This window comes from Haemaphysalis longicornis, unplaced genomic scaffold (genome assembly GCF_048455015.1).
Source record: "Haemaphysalis longicornis isolate Haplotype H1 unplaced genomic scaffold, Haemaphysalis longicornis Haplotype H1 scaffold_308, whole genome shotgun sequence".
NCBI classification, from domain to species: domain Eukaryota; kingdom Metazoa; phylum Arthropoda; class Arachnida; order Ixodida; family Ixodidae; genus Haemaphysalis; species Haemaphysalis longicornis.
Window position 1 is genome coordinate 49,833 of NW_027526339.1, and position 17,696 is coordinate 67,528.

General features: G+C 46.3%; 1 protein-coding gene across 1 annotated transcript in view; it reads right to left on the reverse strand.

The window, feature by feature from the left end:
* The window catches only part of LOC144177780 (cytochrome P450 3A41-like), a 55,208-nt gene that overhangs the window by 18,379 nt on the left and 19,133 nt on the right, over nt 1–17,696 (reverse strand). The window contains exons 7-10 of the mRNA XM_077705351.1: nt 14,767–14,906; nt 7,587–7,702; nt 3,778–3,925; nt 379–539 (exon numbers count right to left, since the gene is read on the reverse strand). Of these exons, the coding sequence (XP_077561477.1) occupies nt 379–539; nt 3,778–3,925; nt 7,587–7,702; nt 14,767–14,906 (565 nt within the window). The remainder of the gene's footprint in view (nt 1–378; nt 540–3,777; nt 3,926–7,586; nt 7,703–14,766; nt 14,907–17,696) is intronic.

The following is a 17,696-nucleotide window of genomic DNA, read 5'->3' on the forward strand; positions in this document are numbered from 1 at the left end:
CTTGGACATGGCAAGCGTCCACATATGAAGAATGAATGAATTTATTGACAAGAAAAAAAGGAAAGGAAGGTCCGCCAGCAGGATTAATTTGTCCCATCTAGAGGTAGACACTGGAACGATCCACATATCCCAATTGTGAATTTGGTATTCCCACATCGTCTGCCAATCGTGGGCTGCTCCACTAAAATTAGTGGTGGCACTCAGCATCCCAGCTACTGTGCCCAGTTTGTCACTTTTAAAAAAAGCATTGTGCCATTATTCAGATGTCACCATACGCAATAAATGCATTTGAAGTAGAGGAAAGGACATGGGGAATGAGAAGTGGCAATACCATTCACACGGTGTTTGCCGCTGTGGCTTTCAACGCAATGCACTCACGTGAGTTGCGAAGCAGTCGTCTACTTCCTTCCTAAGCTCTTCTTGCGCATCAGGGTTCAACGCGAGCAGGTACGCAGCACACGCCAACGTCGAAGAGGTCGTGTCCTGCCCAGCCAGGAAGAACACCACGCACTGTGCCAGAGCCTCGTCTTCTGTCAGTGCTGCAAGTATAATGAATCAAGGTACCCTTCAGTGGGCACAAAGGAAACAAACTTGACAGGCTGATGTTCAAAAGCAAAGCATCACAGTAAAAGCTCGTCAATTCAAACTCGCAGGGAACCACAAAATTGCTCGAATTAAGCGGAGTTTGAATTAGCGGGCGGGCGCTACAACGAATGGACATCGCGCCACACTGCGCGGCCAGAACACAAAGAAACCACCTCTGGACTTGTTATCGCGAATTAGGCGCTACTGCACGTTTGTGGGGCCCAGACCAGTGCCCGTGGCACAAAGAAAACCTGAAACGAGATGTGCCGGAGAACTGGCCTGGCGGCGCGGCTCCCGCTGCAGAAGCGAAATAAGCTGTAGCAGCAGCGTAGCGCACGCGCTATGCTGTTGTTTTTTTTTCTTCGTTGGGTTGAATCTCCAGTAAATTTGGTTTGATTTGGATTTGCAGCGCAATGTAGTCACTCTAGGCTGACTTCTTCTGCGAGGCACGATGGAAACCAGGGGATCCCAGTTCGAATTCACAGCCCTGAATACCGATGCGTTCGAATTATCAGGAGTTTTCCCCCATTGAAATATACAGGGCTGTGCCGGGACCAGGGTGTCAGTTCAAATTAACCGAGTTCAAATGAACGAGCTTCGACTGTATTAGCCCAAAGTTACAGGTATTTTTTCTGAGTGCAATCAAAAACAATTTGTGGCAAAGCCAAATGCACTACAAAGACTCAGCAGAATATGGCCGTCACTCTCGTTTTATCGAAATTTTTCCAAAAACAATTATAAGTCAATTGGCCACACGACGACTTCATCATTACTCAGAGTTTCATAGACTCATCACTATTACTTAGTTGCCGGTGAAGTCGTAAATGTTGTCAGTACATGGGCATCTGCGGGAGGAGTACGGCTGCAGAGAACGGCTGTACTCGCTTTATCGAACTATCTCATCAAAAAGTTATATATGACGATTGGTTACTCAGTTGAGTCTGCTATTAGTACACCTACTTTCATTTATTCGCCATATTTTAGTAAACAATAAACGAGTTCATACCTTTGTTCAAAATTCTGCGTTGTGTGCTAAACAGCTACGAGTAGAATGTCTTGTGATTTTTTTTTTTTTTTTTTCATTAAAAGAAAACGGTTGTACACATCTACTTGATGACCAAAATGTTGAAACAGCAAAGTTGCTTTACATTTCCTCCAATTCAGCCAGGACATTGAATGAGATGCTTTCGAAACCACAGTGCTTTGGCTGAGCCTAACCTTTGCACTTGGCTTTGCAGGATAAATGTTCAGTAGTGGGTCAAGCACGATACAAATGACCAGCCAGGCAGTTCGGTTTTCATTGTTGCTGCTTGCATTTATGTAACTTCTAATCGGGAGGGGGGTCTTGCTGATGCACAGTGATCATAGCCTAATGTGCAACTTTTGCATCATCAGAGCAATTCTTCAACCCAAGGCGTTTCACAAGAGCTTAACCATAATAACCGGCACTGCAGCTCAAGTGTAGAGATCACGATCAAGTTTAGAGGTCCCAACAGGAGGAGAGAAATGATGATGTCAGAAGAGTTCAATCAGAGCCATGTGATGTCATTTTATTTTCTATTCTTTCCTTTGTAAAATTTTTGTTGTAGACTCGACAGTTACAAAATTATGAGATGTAGCTGCTCACACAAACGAGGTGCTGCAACATGTGCAGCATGTCATTTGCATCACGACACCCCACACAGACGGGGCCCAAAAAATTCAGGTCGGAACTGCAGTAGTATCAGGTTAAGAAATGAAAGATGAGACAAACATCATTAGAAGTGAAATTAACACTGCACTTGGAACAATACAAGCAGCGATCGATCTTTCAGACTCTGTAGAGAGAACATGAACATGGCAGAACAATCGAGCAGTCCCCCGCAGAGAATTATTGCATGCAGGAAACGCCATTTTATAGGCATTAGTCAAATCAGAAGGCCGGCGTCAGAGTTAAAAGTAGCATAGAGGAGCACACAATAGAACTATCACACACCAAACACACCACAAGGAAAAGCAAAAACTCCAAAAGGAATCATCATGTGACGACTTCCGCGTAATGTGATGCTTCCATGTGAAAGAAGGGAGATTAAAAAGGAGGGAACGGCATCATGGGGGGTGGGATAACTACAAAACGGCAACGACCACTTCAAATTTTGTAATTTGGAACTTTTGGTTACAGCAAAAAGTTTGGAAAACCGGAGGCAGAAGATTTCAGGAACCTAAATATCAGAGGCACTTATACATCGGCTTAGTGGGGCCTGCAGAGGTAGCGCACATTATCAGGCATGTCTGAAAAATCTGTAGTTGGCTGTACTGCCAGCTAAGCCCAAACAAATAGCTGGTAATAGTTGTAATTTACTACCGTGAGAAGTTATAGTCATGGTAGTGTCTATTACCCCGGCAACTGTGAGAATTACCGTCAAATTTCTCGCGGCAGTCGCCTCTCGTTGGCTAAGCACGCTACGCAGAAATTCTATCGGATAAATGTTCCCTAAAAAGCTGTTTTTTGCAGCTGCCCCTGCACACAGTGGTGTAGTACTTGGTTTTAAACGAGAAGGCTCAAATTCGAGTATGACATTGTGATGCTTCTTTTTTTAGCTTTCAGAATTTTTCGGTCATCGTGATTGTGTCAATACTTTTTTTTTACTGTGGTTATAACTATATCAAAAGATGACACACAGGACTTCTAGAATGGGTTGAATTACGTTTAATATAGGTTCTGTTCTGTGTTGTTGGGCTGGGTTAGATATCATTAGGTTTGTTACACTTGGGCTAGATTTGGGTAGGTTATGACGCGTTCCGTTAGGTTACGCAAGGTTTGGTGAGGTTATGTTATGTTAGGTCACGTTGGGACGTAATATTATTCAGCAAATTTTAGGCCAGCCAGCTTTCATGGAAACTGCTGTGAGAATTTCCCGGAGGTAATCTTCACGGCTGCTGCGAGATTAGACACAGCCTATATGTAGTAATCATGCAAAACACATAGCAGTGACTTTTCTTGCTCACCGCACCAGAATCGTTTGCACCAACTTTTGCAACTGCCTGGACAAAAGCAAAGACAGAAACGGAGTCGAAAACACACATCACTGCAGTGCATTATTATTAAAGCTTGTTTAGCTTGCAAAACAGCCTTCAAAGAGCCAAAGGGGAGTCATCAGACCTTCACAAAGTGTTGCTAAACTCACTGATGCCAAATGTTTCTGCACTTACCACTCGACGGCGACATCTTGACCGCAGCTGACTTTGCTTCAGAGCCGATGTCGAACAGTTTGCTCTCTGCATCGGCCGTGGTATCACCGACGGTGGAGACCCGACCTTCGTGGGCCTCCAGCATGAGCTGCAGAAAGTCTTCGTGCCGCTAAAGCGGGGAGATGGTGGCCAACAGAGCACCGTCACACTCAGGCAGACACATATTCCGGCTGGACACTGTTCCGCACGCAGAATAGCTGTGAAGCATATTTTGAAAATTTAGTGTGCAACAAGTACTATTCAGGAAAATGTTTTTTTACAGCGAAGCTGTTTATCAAATCGTTATATTGAGTGTCCGCTGTCAAAAAAAAACCAAGACAATGCCGAGCGCTTGTGAGTGCAAGCCTCGCAGCAACCGCCCGGCATCCCCAGCACACGTTTGTCAAGCCAAGCATAACGACTTAGGGAGATTGTCAAAAAAAAAAAAAAAAGAAGAAATCTCCCTTGTTTGCCGTAACGCAGTGTCTAGAGTGCCGTCCGACGGCACTCTAGCTGATTGCTGCAGGCATGGCTAGAGTGCCATCCCACAACATTCGAATACTTGGCTATCGCAGGCCAAAGCGTCTATCGTCGTAGTGTAGAGGACACGTCTTAGCTTCCTTATCCCAAGGACGGTGGTTCGAGACCTGCTTTTGCCTCAGTTATTTTTTTTTTTTTCATCTTTAAATTGAACTAGTATAATTTTTATGGCTTAGGTTAATTTTGGCGTTTTAAGTGGTTTCTTTGTGTTTGTTGGGTCACGTTATGTTATGTTTAATTTAGGTTGCCTAGCTTTACGTTATCTAGAGCCATGTGGTGCCAGGCGCGGTAATTTTGTTACAAAACGCCGGTGGACGTCGATGTAGTGGAGTGCTTATAATACCGTCGGACGGCACTCTAGACACGGCCTTGCCATAATCGCGGCCACACTTGCTCGGAACAAGAACGACACATGAAAGCGTATGCCCCTCCAAGGTAAGGTCCAATGATTACCAGCTCCAAAAAAATGAAGAAAGCTCACACTTACAGCAACAATGATGGAGTAAAGGTCGTTGCGGCAGTGAAGATGAAGCAAATCGGCTGCAATCGTGGACTCAAACCATCATGGTGGTCGTGAAAGTTGCGTGCAGCTTATGCATTACTGTGAGCTTCCTTGCATTTTTTTGTCAGAAAAATAGATCAATAAAAGAAATGATATAAAGATGATGTGAACGAAGTGTTTGTTCTTAATGGACAGCATCAAGCATTATGCTTCTAAAAACAGAATCCGCCTCTTTCACAACCCCACTGCGCATGCGCAATCCCCTAGCGGCCAAGTCCCTAAGCAGTCCGGCAGGGGCAGCAGACGACATTCCCCACAGCTCCTGCATGAGCGGGAAGGGGTCGTGGTTGTATTTACATCGTTTGATTTTTTGTGTGTGCTCGTTGTGCGCGGAACAATGCCCACAACTTGTGCTGCATTCCGCTGTAACTCGGAGTGCCGAAAAGGGAACGGTGTCGGCTTCTATCGCTTCCCGTCGACCGCACGCGATCGGCTACGGCGGCTTGCGTTGCTCGGGTCGGCTCGGGTGATGGGAACTTTAGGCTTAGCATCCTGGCGGATATTTGATCGCCGCTATCTGTGCAACTGCGAATGACAATCCGTAACACAACTTTTCACCACACTATCATCCCCTTTCTCACATGTGGAACTTTATTTGAGCTATAACTGCCGTTTGAGCGATCGGTGACCAAGACATCTGTGTAGCCTGTTTCGATGCTTCCGCGCAGGTATCGTCATCTCACGGCCGCTTGGCGCACCGCGCGCCGCGGTGACCGGTCAGCGTAGGCTTGTATCGCGGCAGATATCTGATCGCCGCTTTTAAAATAAGCCCTGACAACAATCCCTAGCACAATTTTCCACCACACTAACACCTACTTTCTCCATGTGAAACTTCTTTTTAGGGATCAGATTGATTCAGAAGAGCGGCGACAAGCGTGGTTGCTACCGTGGTCTGCGCCGGTTCGAGCCACTGAGTGTGCTGAGCTGGCAGGCGCGGCCGGCGTGTGCACGGACTGTTTCCGAAGGCAGAAAACGCTTCACGATTGCTTGCTTTATCCATTTCTTGCGAACAAATGCACAGAATCTACAAATTCAGCTCAGCGATCGTCGTAGTTGACCATGGAGCAAAAACAGTGGGCGGAGCGACGCATCGCATGCGCGCATCGGGCCATGTGTCTCAAATTTACGCGTACGACTAGTCGTGGCGACAGTTGTAACGACCAGTCGCATGCGAATCACGTGTACCAATCGTACATGTGTCCAGCGCTTAAAGGCCGTGTGCGAACTGCCGGCCTTTGTTGAGCTGGCGATCGCAGTTCATGCCAGACGACTCCAAGTACTGCTCGCTCTGCTGCTCGGACGGCACACGGATCTGTCCGAGATTTCTCTGCCAGCCCTCATTCAGTGATAAGAAGCCGCCTGGTATTATGTGATGACCCGGGGCTGTCATCTTAAGGCGTTATAACACCAACGCAGAAGAAAAACTTCGGCTGCTCCTCGCCGTAATGCGGGATTGGCGTGCATACAACGAGAACGCAGCCGGAGGAAACGCCGGCGAACCCTGCCGCTTCAATTTCCGCTAGGCACGCTAGGTGGCAGCACACGGCAATTGAAGAGGCGGATTAGGGTTTAGCGCTGAAGTTTTACATCTGGCCTGCGAGGCATGCCACAGTGGAGTGCTAAGGAATGATTTTAAACACCAGGGGAAATCTAACAGCAACAAAAAATGCAGCAGTTCTATGACCATTCACATAAGCTACTTGGTGCGCGGGGCAATGCAAGGCATGAAAAAAACAGCCCGATTTAAGAAACCTCACAGACATTCCCCTCATAGTTCAATGCTATGATCCCTGCTTTGTGACCCTCTGCTAATGGGTCCCTGTCTCAGTACTGACAACGTATTAATTCAATTGCTAACTTCTCAACTGCAAATGTACCAGCCTGCACAAAAGTCTTAAACATCAGTTCCGCTAAAAACATTTGATGCCTAATAAGTGCACACTAATAAACACGCACGTCTGGCAAACCAGCTTTGTCACTGCAAAGGGAGTCGAGGCCTTGTCTAGAAAGCTTTATCTGGGTGTCACGGTACAAGGCTAGACAAGTTTGCCATTCTTCCCGTAAGACACAAGGAACATAATAGGTGTTAAAAAATATCATTGACTGTTGCACTTCGTTTGAGGACAAAACCGAGATCATGGCAGTTCACAGCCATGCTTTGCAGCCAGTGTTGACCGCTTGACCGACAATGTTACCGTTGCTCCCAACCTGCCTACCGGCCTCAGAGAACTGGTGCATTCCGGGTAAGCCTGCCGCCGCTACCGTAGCAAGCAGGGGCATTTTTTTGCAACAATCAGAAGAAGTAAAGTGTTTTTCGCTCATTTCCACTCACTGCAAAGGACATACTTCGCATGTGTTTTCAATGGGGCCCTTTTTTTTCTTTTCTTTTCAACAAGGTACAAAGTACACACACTAACTGCTTTTCAATTAAAAGTCGTACTGAATATTGTATTATTCCCTCTGCTATCCGAAAGTGTCGAATATTTGCCCACCCTTAAAAGTTACTTCAGATTTTCTGAAATTAGGCATTGTTATTTATTTTAGAAAAGGCTGCTCAAAGCAATGATCGTAAAGCTACAGCTGCACAAATACTGGCCCCATAAATAACACACTTGTAAATGCAGCCATGTGGCTAACAGGAGGAACCAGCACTGGATGCCGTACTTTCAAGCCTGCTTGCTCTACAAACCTGCTGTTTTTCCTTCCTTTCGGCCATGATCCGTAGGAAAAGGTCTCTGAAGTAGCGGTAGCGTACGTCGGATGATGCATTGATTCTGAGAGCTTTCAGCAGGCCTGGAAACAGCACTGCGAGGGAAAAAGAAGGAGTATTGATAGATCAAAAATTTTACCCCGCAATGCCACCAGGACTTATTTTATGACAGATGCGTGTTGTGTTGTTTTACGGCACATAAGCAACTTAGGCTATCATGCGACAAACAGAAGGTTTTGTGTATTTTGTGGATAATAACTGATTGTTACAGCACGTTACAGCGTTACAGCTTGTTTAGAAGCCCTGCTTCTTTTAAAAAACTAAAAACGGAGGAAAGTTTAACAAGAGCGCTTTCTCCTAAACGTAGACTGGGGTGAAATAGAACGTTTTCGTTGTAGAACAGCCTAAAATGCTTTCTTCTCAGGACGTCAAATTTCGTACATGAGAGTAACATGTGGTTTACTGTTCGCTCTTGGTCGCATTCCTCACATCTCGGTTGATCTTCTTTCATAAGAAGGCAGTTATGTGTCAGATGTGTATGTCCAATGCAGAGACGACATAAAATAACTTCTGTGAAGCATTCATGTTTGTTTGATTCCCACTCTGCTACAGTGGGTTGAACTATGTGAAGTTTGTTGTTTGTTTCGTTATCCCATGAGGACTGCCATGCTTCTCTTAGTTTACTCCGTATAAATTTCATACAGTCGCTATGAGGAATATGTACTTGTGTTACTGTTTTCCCACCAGCCTGTGCAGCACATGCATCGGCTCTCTCATTACCATTGATCCCAACATGGCTAGGAACCCAGCACAACTTAATTTCCTGTCCCTGTGTTTTTGCTGTCACTAAATTGTGTATTATGCCTCCTATTATGGGTTGAGCTGCATTTTTGTAATGTAAGGCTGTGATCGCGCTGAGCGAGTCTGCGTAGATAACACTTTTCAGAATGCTTTCCTTTCTTATTCTTTCTACAGCCACAGCAATGGCATAAGACTCCACTCTGAAAACCGAGGCGCACTGAGGTAACCTGATCACCTTCTCCCATTTACCTTGTATTATTGCACTCCCAGCATAACATGATGTCTTGGAACCGTCTGTGTAAAATGAGGTGTAGCCTTTGTATTTTTCGTTTAGTGCCAAAAACTCCTGTAATGTGTGTTCAAGCGGCGTTTTCTTTTTTCGAAAGTGTGTCAGTGTAAAATCGTACGCAGAAGGGAATGTATACCAAGGTGGCAGTTGTTTTGTTCTTTGGGCAGTCCCAGGTAATGTGTCCAGCATACTAAGTTCTTGGCATTTGTCTTCAAACCGGAGGAGCAATGGTCTAATAGCTTGGGGTTTGTTATTAAACAGTGTCCTAGACGGGCATTTCGTAACTATGGGTTAGCACAGATGCTTCGGTAGTGAACGGATTTTTCGGATGAATGAGCATGTCAGCATGGTTCTTCTGTATGTATGTGGTGGTTCATTGGTTTCAACATAAATACTGCTAATGGGTGATGTCCTATATGCACCAGATGAGGGACGTAAACCTAAATTATGTATGGGGTCCAGTCGTTTTATGTAGGACTGCCTTGCTGAGCCATACACAATGCAACCATAGCCTAAGCAAGAGCGAACAACGGAGCGATAAACTTGTAGAAGGCATGATCTGTCGGAACCCCAGCGTTTGCGTGACAGAACTTTAAGTATATTTAGAGCTCGGGATGCTTTCTTTTTCAAGATATTGATGTGAGGCAGGAAAGTGAGTTTTTTGTCAAATGTTATGTCGAGAAATTTCTGTTCATTTTGTATGGGTAAATTTATTTCTCTTAGGTGTAGGGTGGGGCCAGTCTGCAGGCCTTGTTTGAGTGAGAAAACAGTAGCGACTGTTTTGTGCGGTGAAAACTGGAAACCATTTCAGTCTGCCCATGTTGTCAGTTTATTTATAGTCAACTGTACTTGTCTCTCACATGTCGTTACATTGGAGGATCATGTGCAAGCTATTTGAAGGCCATCAACATAGATGGAATACATAATCGACCTTGGAATTATTTTGCATATGGAGTTCATTTTTGCGACAAACAGTGTTGTGCTAAGAATACAGCCCTGAGGGACCCCATTCTCCTGTACAAAATTCCTCAACAGGGTTGAGCCCAAGCGCACTTGAACGATTTGTCATGAAGTCATTCAGGCAATTCAGCATTCTTCCACGGATGCCTAATTCTACTAAATCCTGCATTATTCCAAACCTCTATGTAGTGTCATAAGCTTTCTCAAGATAAAAAAAGACAGCAAGACAGCGTTGTTTGTGTATAAATGCTTCTCGTACGACATTTTCGAGGCGGACGAGATGGTCAGTTGTTGAGCACGCCTTTTTAAAACCGCAGTGGTGAATGTCAAGAAGTTCATTTAATTGTAGGACAAAACTTAAACTGGTATTCACGACAAGTTCAAAAGTTTTGGCTAGACAGCTTGTAAGGGCTATTGGTCTATAACTACTAGGGGAGGTTGGCGGCTTTCCGCATTTTAGTAAGGCTACAATAAATGCTTTTTTCCAGGCTGCCGGCATCCTTCCCGATACCCAAATTTTGCTAAAAAAAAATTTGTTAAAAAACTTTAGAAGTGCTTCTACAGAAGGGCCCGAAAGATGTGCGAGCATTTCATAATGTATATCATCTGGGCCGGGTGCAGTCTGCTTACCGGCTGATAGAGCTCTCTTCAATTCTTGGAGCGTTATTAAACTATTATAAGGTTCGTTTGTGCCACCGTGTGTTGGAAGTTTTTGTTTCTCTGCAGTGTGTTTGTATTTTAAAAATGCTTCTGTGTAATGCACAGAACTGGAAACGCTGGAGAAATGTTCACCCAGTATATCTGCCTACTCTTCCAGGCTACTTTGTACACCAGGTGCTGTTAGAAGAGGAACTGTAAAATTGGAGTACATGCCACTGAGTTTCTGAATTTGCTCCCACATTTTTTTTATGTGACTGAGCTGTTTATAGATGAGACAATTTTGTCACGAAGCCTTCTCAGCACTCCGCCGAATTTATCGGGCTTTAGATCATTTCCTTTTAAACTCTAATAAATTTTCCTGAGTTGGATACCTTCGCAAGACTCCCCATGCTTTGTTTTGCTGCTTTTTGGCTTCCTTACACTCTTGTGTCCACCATACTTTGTTGTTTTGTCTCATCATTCCCGAGGACTGTGGAATAGCTAAGCATGCAGCCTTAAGAATGGAACATGTAAACCTTTCATTCAATTCATCGATGCTCAGAGTGTCTGAAAAAACTTGGTCTAAATCTGCTCCGGAAGTAAAAAGTCCCCAATCAGCAGACTGAAGTTTCCACCTGCGTGGTTTCGTCGGGATAAGGATTGGTGATGATGTTAAGCTAATGCTTACAGGTAGATGATCGCTCCCATATGGGTTGTCAATGACATACCACTTAAAATCGCTAAAAACACTCGGTGAACTAAAAGACAAATCTATGCAGCTTATTTTTCCTGAGCTTGGAGAGCAGTATGCAGATTTGCCGGTGTTTAAAAGACAAATATTATTGGATAGAATAAAATCCTCTACAATCTGACCCCTTGCGTCAGTTTTTTCGCTCCCCCAAAAAGTAGAGTGGCCATTAAAATCGCCAACTACAGTTAAACCTCGATGTAACGAAGTCGGTAAAATTCGTAATTTACCTCGTTACATTGAAATTTCGCTACATTGAAATTCGCGGTTATAATGAAGCGTTCATCCCGTGAAGCGTTTCCTGAAAAAGAAAACGTGGCGCGCATACACGGCCGGCGCACAGTTTCTGTTTCTATCGGTGCTTAATCGTCTACGCGGGCATCAGCGTGATCCGCATGGAGCGTTTTCTTCCCGAAAAAACGCGCCCCGCAAGCCACAGGCGCGCTGACGCAGCCGCGGATACCACCCGCGCGATGCGGGTATATACGTAGCTCCAGCGACCGATTCTAACCGCTCGCTGAAACGCAACTCGAGGGGCAAACGAGAGGGGTATGCGAGAAAAAAGGCTGGTAACGTGGGCAAAATTTTCACTGTAAAACGTCATACGCGCCGCTTACGAGAGCGGCCATCAAATATCCTTCGCGGCGGCCTTATCGTCTAGCCAGCCGGCATCCCCGAGCGCTCCGAAGCTCCCGCCATAGAGTGCGCGCCTCCCCATTGGCGAAACTGGTCAGGCTCCTCCCACTGCTGCGCGCAGCGCGAGTCACTTCCCGCCGCCGGCACGCAATCGCGGACGCCGGTGTGAAAAAAAAAAAAAAAAAACGCGCGTGCAAGGCTCATAGAGATTCACAAATGCTTGCTGGGACGACGAAACCCAACAAGCATGAGCGAACTCGAACGAAGTTCAAAGCGGCGGCTTGCGGCGGCGGCGGCGGCGGCAACGCCAGTGGCGATTAGGCGATTAGGCTTACCACCGCGGAGGATATTTGATGGGCGCTTTTGTAAGCGGCGCGTGTCACGTTTTACAATAAAAATTTCGCCCACGTTATCCGCTTTTTTTCTCGCACGCCCCTCTCATATGCCCCTCGAGTAGCGTTTCAGCGAGAGGTTAGAAGCGGTCGCTGGAGCTACCCGCATCGCGCGGGTGGTCTCCGCGGCTGCATCAGCGCGCCCGTGGCTTGTGGGGCGCGTTTTGCGTTTTTGCAGGGAGAAAACGCTGCGTGCGGTTCACGCTGATGCCGATTAAGCCGTAGACGATTAAGCTCCGACAGAAACAGTGCGCCAGCCGTGTATGCACGCCACGCAGTTTGTAGGCAAGGGACTTAATCAAAGACTCCGTGGCTGGCTGCATCCGCGGCATTGGGCGACCCGTGTCGCCGTTCGCGTTTTATTGGGACCCCATTTCGGCGCTTGCGTCTCCCAAAATCTACTTCTACAACTTAAATATCGTGCCTCGTTCTCCATGAAACTTCGTTACATTGAAATTCCGGCAAACGGGACTTCGTTACACAGAGGGTGAAAATACATGGTGTGCATACACTTGAAGTTACAAAAAATTCCGTGGTTCGTTACATCGAGGGTTTCGTTACATTGAAGTTCGTTACATCGAGGTTTAACTGTATTAAAAACGGCTCCGGTAGTTGGTTTACCAAGTCTTCAAAATCTTGCAGTGTTACTGTGAGGTGTGGTTCAATGTACACACAGCACACTGTGACTGTTTTAAATGCAAGCAGGGTGACAGCCACTGCTTCTAGCCTAGTTTTAAGTTTGTCTTCTCGAGCTGCTACGCCATTTTGGACAATTATTGCTGAGCCTACTCGCCTGCTCTCGGTCGCAGCGGAAGACCTGGTAAAAGTTTCTTTCCTGAACACAAACGGCCACAGGTGAGTGTGCGATGAAGATGTCTTTGATGTCATTTAAATTATTTAAAAGTCCTCTGCAATTCCAGTGGCCAATGAATGCTATGTTGGCTTTTTGATGGACTGAAAACTAGGTTTTCGGTCCTGTGATTCGGGGCATGTTTCTCCTTGTGTTGTCTAGGGAGTTCCGCCACCCATCCAACGTAGAGGGTGCAGAATCTCGTTCAGTTGTGTCCATCGTCTATTCAGAGACGCCGGAGGTTTGTGCAGGACGCACGTGTGTTGAACTGTTTGACCTCACCGTGTGAGGTGAGGCCTTGGAGACTGCCGAACCAGGGGTCCGTGCAGCCCACTTTGAAGGTGGTGGCGCAGCGCTAGCTGCTTCCACCGGGGGCACAAGGGGCCTTGCTGGAACTTCACTCTGTGTGGCTTCAGCAGGTGCGTAAGACCGTTGTGATGCTGCGCCCTGTTGCACCACAATGGAGTAGGATCGCGTATGCACCGGTGAGAGTCACCTCCTCGCCTCGTGAAATGTTAGGTTCTCCGTCACTTTGAGCGTGATTATTTCTTTTTCTTTTTTCCATGCTGGCAAGCACGGGAGTATGCTGCGTGGTTGCCCTTGCAGTTCACACAGAGTTGTTGTTCAGATTTGCAGTTCGCGGCAAGGTGTTCGTTGGATACATTTGGCGCATGTCTCTTGGCCCCGGCAGCTCAGAGATACGTGGCCGTAGCGTTGGCATTTGTAGCATCGGCGTGGGTTTGGTATGTAGGGTCTACGTTTCATCTTTGTGTAACCCACCTCTACAGATTCTGGAAGGATGCTTGATGCGAAGGTGAGGACGATGTGCTTAGTCTCAATTTCTTTGTTCTCCTGTTTGATTTTGACTCCGTAGATATTTGTGACATTTTGTTCTTTCAGCCCTTCTAGAAGCTCCTCCTCAGACAAGTACTTTAGGTCGTCATCTGAGGTGACTCCGCGGACTGTATTTAGTGATCGGTGCTCGCTGACAGTTACAGAGATCTCTCCAAAAGACGTTAGCTGTGGCAGTTTATCACACTGATGTTTGTAGAGTAGTTCTAGGAGGAGGTCTCCGTTGGCTAGCTTCTTGATCTTGTAGCCTTCACCAATGGTGGTTGTTAGCATTTTTGCAACTACAAATGGCAAGATAAGTCGGGCAGTTTTGTCGGGGTCGTTACTGTGCATGGAAGCGCGGAAAGTTGACATTTTTCGTGAAAAATTTCGTGGTTACATTGGTGCCCCATTTTTTACGAGAGGGATCAGTTGATCGAAAAAAAAAGAAGCCATAAAATGAAAAATCTGTTCGGCCATGGTGCCAGCCGCCCACCATGGAGCCCAACAAGGGGACGGGGCAGAAACTCACAAGAAGTCCTGCCCACGCCAGCTGTACACCACGGCTACAACCAAATATGGCTGAACTCAGGGTTGTCCGCCACACAAGGTTAACCCTAGCCGCCAGGAAAAAAGGAAACTGAGAAAGAATGACACGACAGGAAAGTTGCTAGAAAGGAGACAGGAAAGGGAAAGGTGAAGGGGAGGACAGGAAAAGGCGACTGCCGATTACCCCCGGGCGGGTCAGACCGGAAGTGCCGTCTACGAGAAGCGGAGGCCAAAGTGGTGTGTTGCCTTCGCCAAGGGGCCTTAAAGGTCCAAGCACTCGGCGTCGGCTCAACCACCAGGATCCTCTTTTCCCCGGACACGGCGCTGCCACGCACGGCTACACGTGGGTTCTCGGGGTCCGTGGTGTCGCACAGTACACGCAAACATCCGCTTTAACAGACGCCCCCGGGAGGGTTACGACAGATGCATACACACACAAACTATTTGACCAAATGGAAACGTACGCGACAGGATCTGCCGGTAAGTGAATTTGAAGGCTCCTTCAACTGCTGCCACAAATTGACTGGTCTTGTCCGAGTAGGAGTCCAACTTGGTGCCGAATGCACACCTAGCAATTACATCCAACGTGTAGTGGCCGTAGAATCTGGAAAGTGCGAAAGAAAATGGGGGGGAAAAAAAGGTGCTATCTTAAAAGGGCAACGACCCCCAACATAATGTGCGCCTTCAGTACATGTAGGTATACTGTTATTTGCCTGTTTTCCTCACTCCCACGCCTTCAACAGCACTTTGGCTTGCCATGATTTCATAGCATGGTTCAAGAGCCAGGGAGCACACACGTGGTTTTGCAAACACTGTTATAAAATGAGCTGCTAAATGTGATAAAATGGGCCTTGAAAAGCTTTGAAATTCAGTGTTTACATGCAAGGCTAGCCGCCTACCAAGTTGAAGTTTCCAAACTCCCCAAGTTTTCTAGGTTTTTCCTTCAGTGCTTTTCTAATATTCCCAGAGAGCCAGAACTTTGTTTTATTTCAAGACAAGCTCACACATTGCTGCTGGATGCTGTCACACCCAAGTAAGTATGTCAAGGAACAACAATGATTTGACAGTTGCGTTGAGCAGATTGCATAATTTTGTATGAAAATGCAAATCAAACAGTAAGTAGTAGTCCTTACATTATTCAAAAAGAAAACGGAAAAGAAGGATGCGTAAAATATACAGCAAGTTGAATAGCAGGTCACACTGGACATTTTCAAGCACAAAGTATAAGAAGCAGCGGCAAACAGAACCAAATAATTTCGAGTGCACGATATGTTCACCCAGTGATAATGGCCAGGTGCGTTATGGGGCTTTGTCACACGTGAGGTTCTTTCTCAGCAAACACAACTTACAAAATCAGTTTATGCCCCCCGCAGATTACAAATACCCGTCAGTTTGTAAACTAAGGGGGTGAAATGATGTCAAAGGCCTTTCTTGTTTCTTTTGCTGCATAGCACAAATTCGACAAAACAAGCAAGGTCCAAGCATTCGCATTGCTTCAAAGTTTAGCAGTATGCTCAAGTAAATTCTCAGCAGAGATCATCGACAGACTTGCGCAGAACTCGGTGCATCCGACCGATTGACCCTCTCCCACCAGAACCCTTAGTGGTGCAAGGCTGGGGTTATTACTTGATCGGTTGACCACTTTCTGAGGCCACGGCATTGCCACACTCTTTAAATGTGGTAGTGGGACAGTAACTCCAATGCCCGATTGCCAAAAAAATTAGTGAGGGTTTTTTTTTCCCCCTTTTCCTGGACACATTAAATCTTTCAGGGGAGCTTTATGAGGACATTACCGTGTGTGGGGTCTTGCTATGTGGTTTGGTCGCCCCCCAAGAATGTAGCGTAGCACATACATTAGCCACTTACGTTTAAAAGGGTAATTAAGTTTACAATTAGTGATTTCAGATGCCGTATTGCAATGGTCCATTTCCACCGTTGCCTAAGGGGTGCATAGAAGCGACCGGGGGCGAATGCACCCCCCCTCTGCCCCATATTTCATATTCAGCAGCGTAGACCTATCCATCCTTTCTAATCCCACACACTCTTGATTACACACAACACCGCACTGTGTGTCTTTCTTTTTTCTTTTTGGATTGTAGCTGTAGAGGAATGTGGTGGTGTGCAGGGGTGTGACCACAAACTCGCAAGGTTTAGGATCCGTCCCCTCCAGGACGAAAGCGCGTTTGTATGTATACACTTGTCACTCAGCAAAAAAGCTTGCCTGCAGTCATTGCAACTGTCAGTGTAACCACCCCTACACAATTTGTTGTTTGAGCCTGTGCTAGCATTGGAAGACCACAGCTTAGCAAGAAACTGACCTTTATTTCCTCTCCCATAGCTCCATAGCTGCATTGCAGGGAGTGCGCATAAATAGACATAAATGTCTATGCACATAAATAGACATAGTGGCATAAATAGACACTTCCGTCATGGTGTTATGCTGAAAAAGTCCATTTGGCAGAAATTTGAAATGTTATGACAGTTTGTGCCACCTTGCTGAAGCTGTCTTCGGGGGGAAACACAAGCCAACAAGGAGCAGTCGGAAGCCACCCAGGAGCTTATGTGTGAACCGTACAGAGCACAGTAAGGCTCTTTCATTTACAGTGTAAGACTCACTGAAGATAGTCCGTGGGTAGCCCAAGGATTCTCCATGCCACAGAAGTGTATATGTGAAACGAGGCCATTCCACTCAGCATGAAAGCTGATGGAAGTGCAGAGAAAGTGATTCACCATAATAGGCTGTAGCGCTATATGTACAGTAGAGAAACCAACTTCAAAGGGCTTGGTGTATAGCACTCTGTTTGGCGCCATTATCCGCTCGCTGCTACCACCCAAAGCAATTCAAATTTCCCACCTGTGTAGTGCTCTCGCACCCCCTCCCTGAAACAGCGCCAGCGGGAGTTCTGTTCTTTTTGTGCTTGCTTGTCCTCCTTCACACGCCAGCGTTGCACTGCCACGTTTTTTCGCTGACTATCGCAAAAACCATCCCAACAAGCCTTCCTAACTAAATGAATGCGGGTGCTGCCTCAATTACACATATTTCGCGTCAAATGTTAGTGAGATGTATGACAGACGCCAGCATTTTACAAGTTCCAAATGGTTATGACTATATAAACCGCTTGGTTTTCGAAGCTTCTGTGAGACACCCTACGACGAAACGCCAGGCTCTACTTGGGTCCATTATCTCACTGCACCGCCTGATTCCGGCAGTTGCTTGTCATCGAGCGTTACAGCGAACTACGACGAAAAGGTGCGCCCTAAAGTGCTCTGCACTTAAAACAAATCCTGGACTGCTTTTCAGGGAGTCTCTGGTGAGTCCAAGACTGACAATCAAAGAGCCCCATTCTCTCCACTGCCTGGTCTCAGTGACGACTGCAAAGCGTCCATTATACCG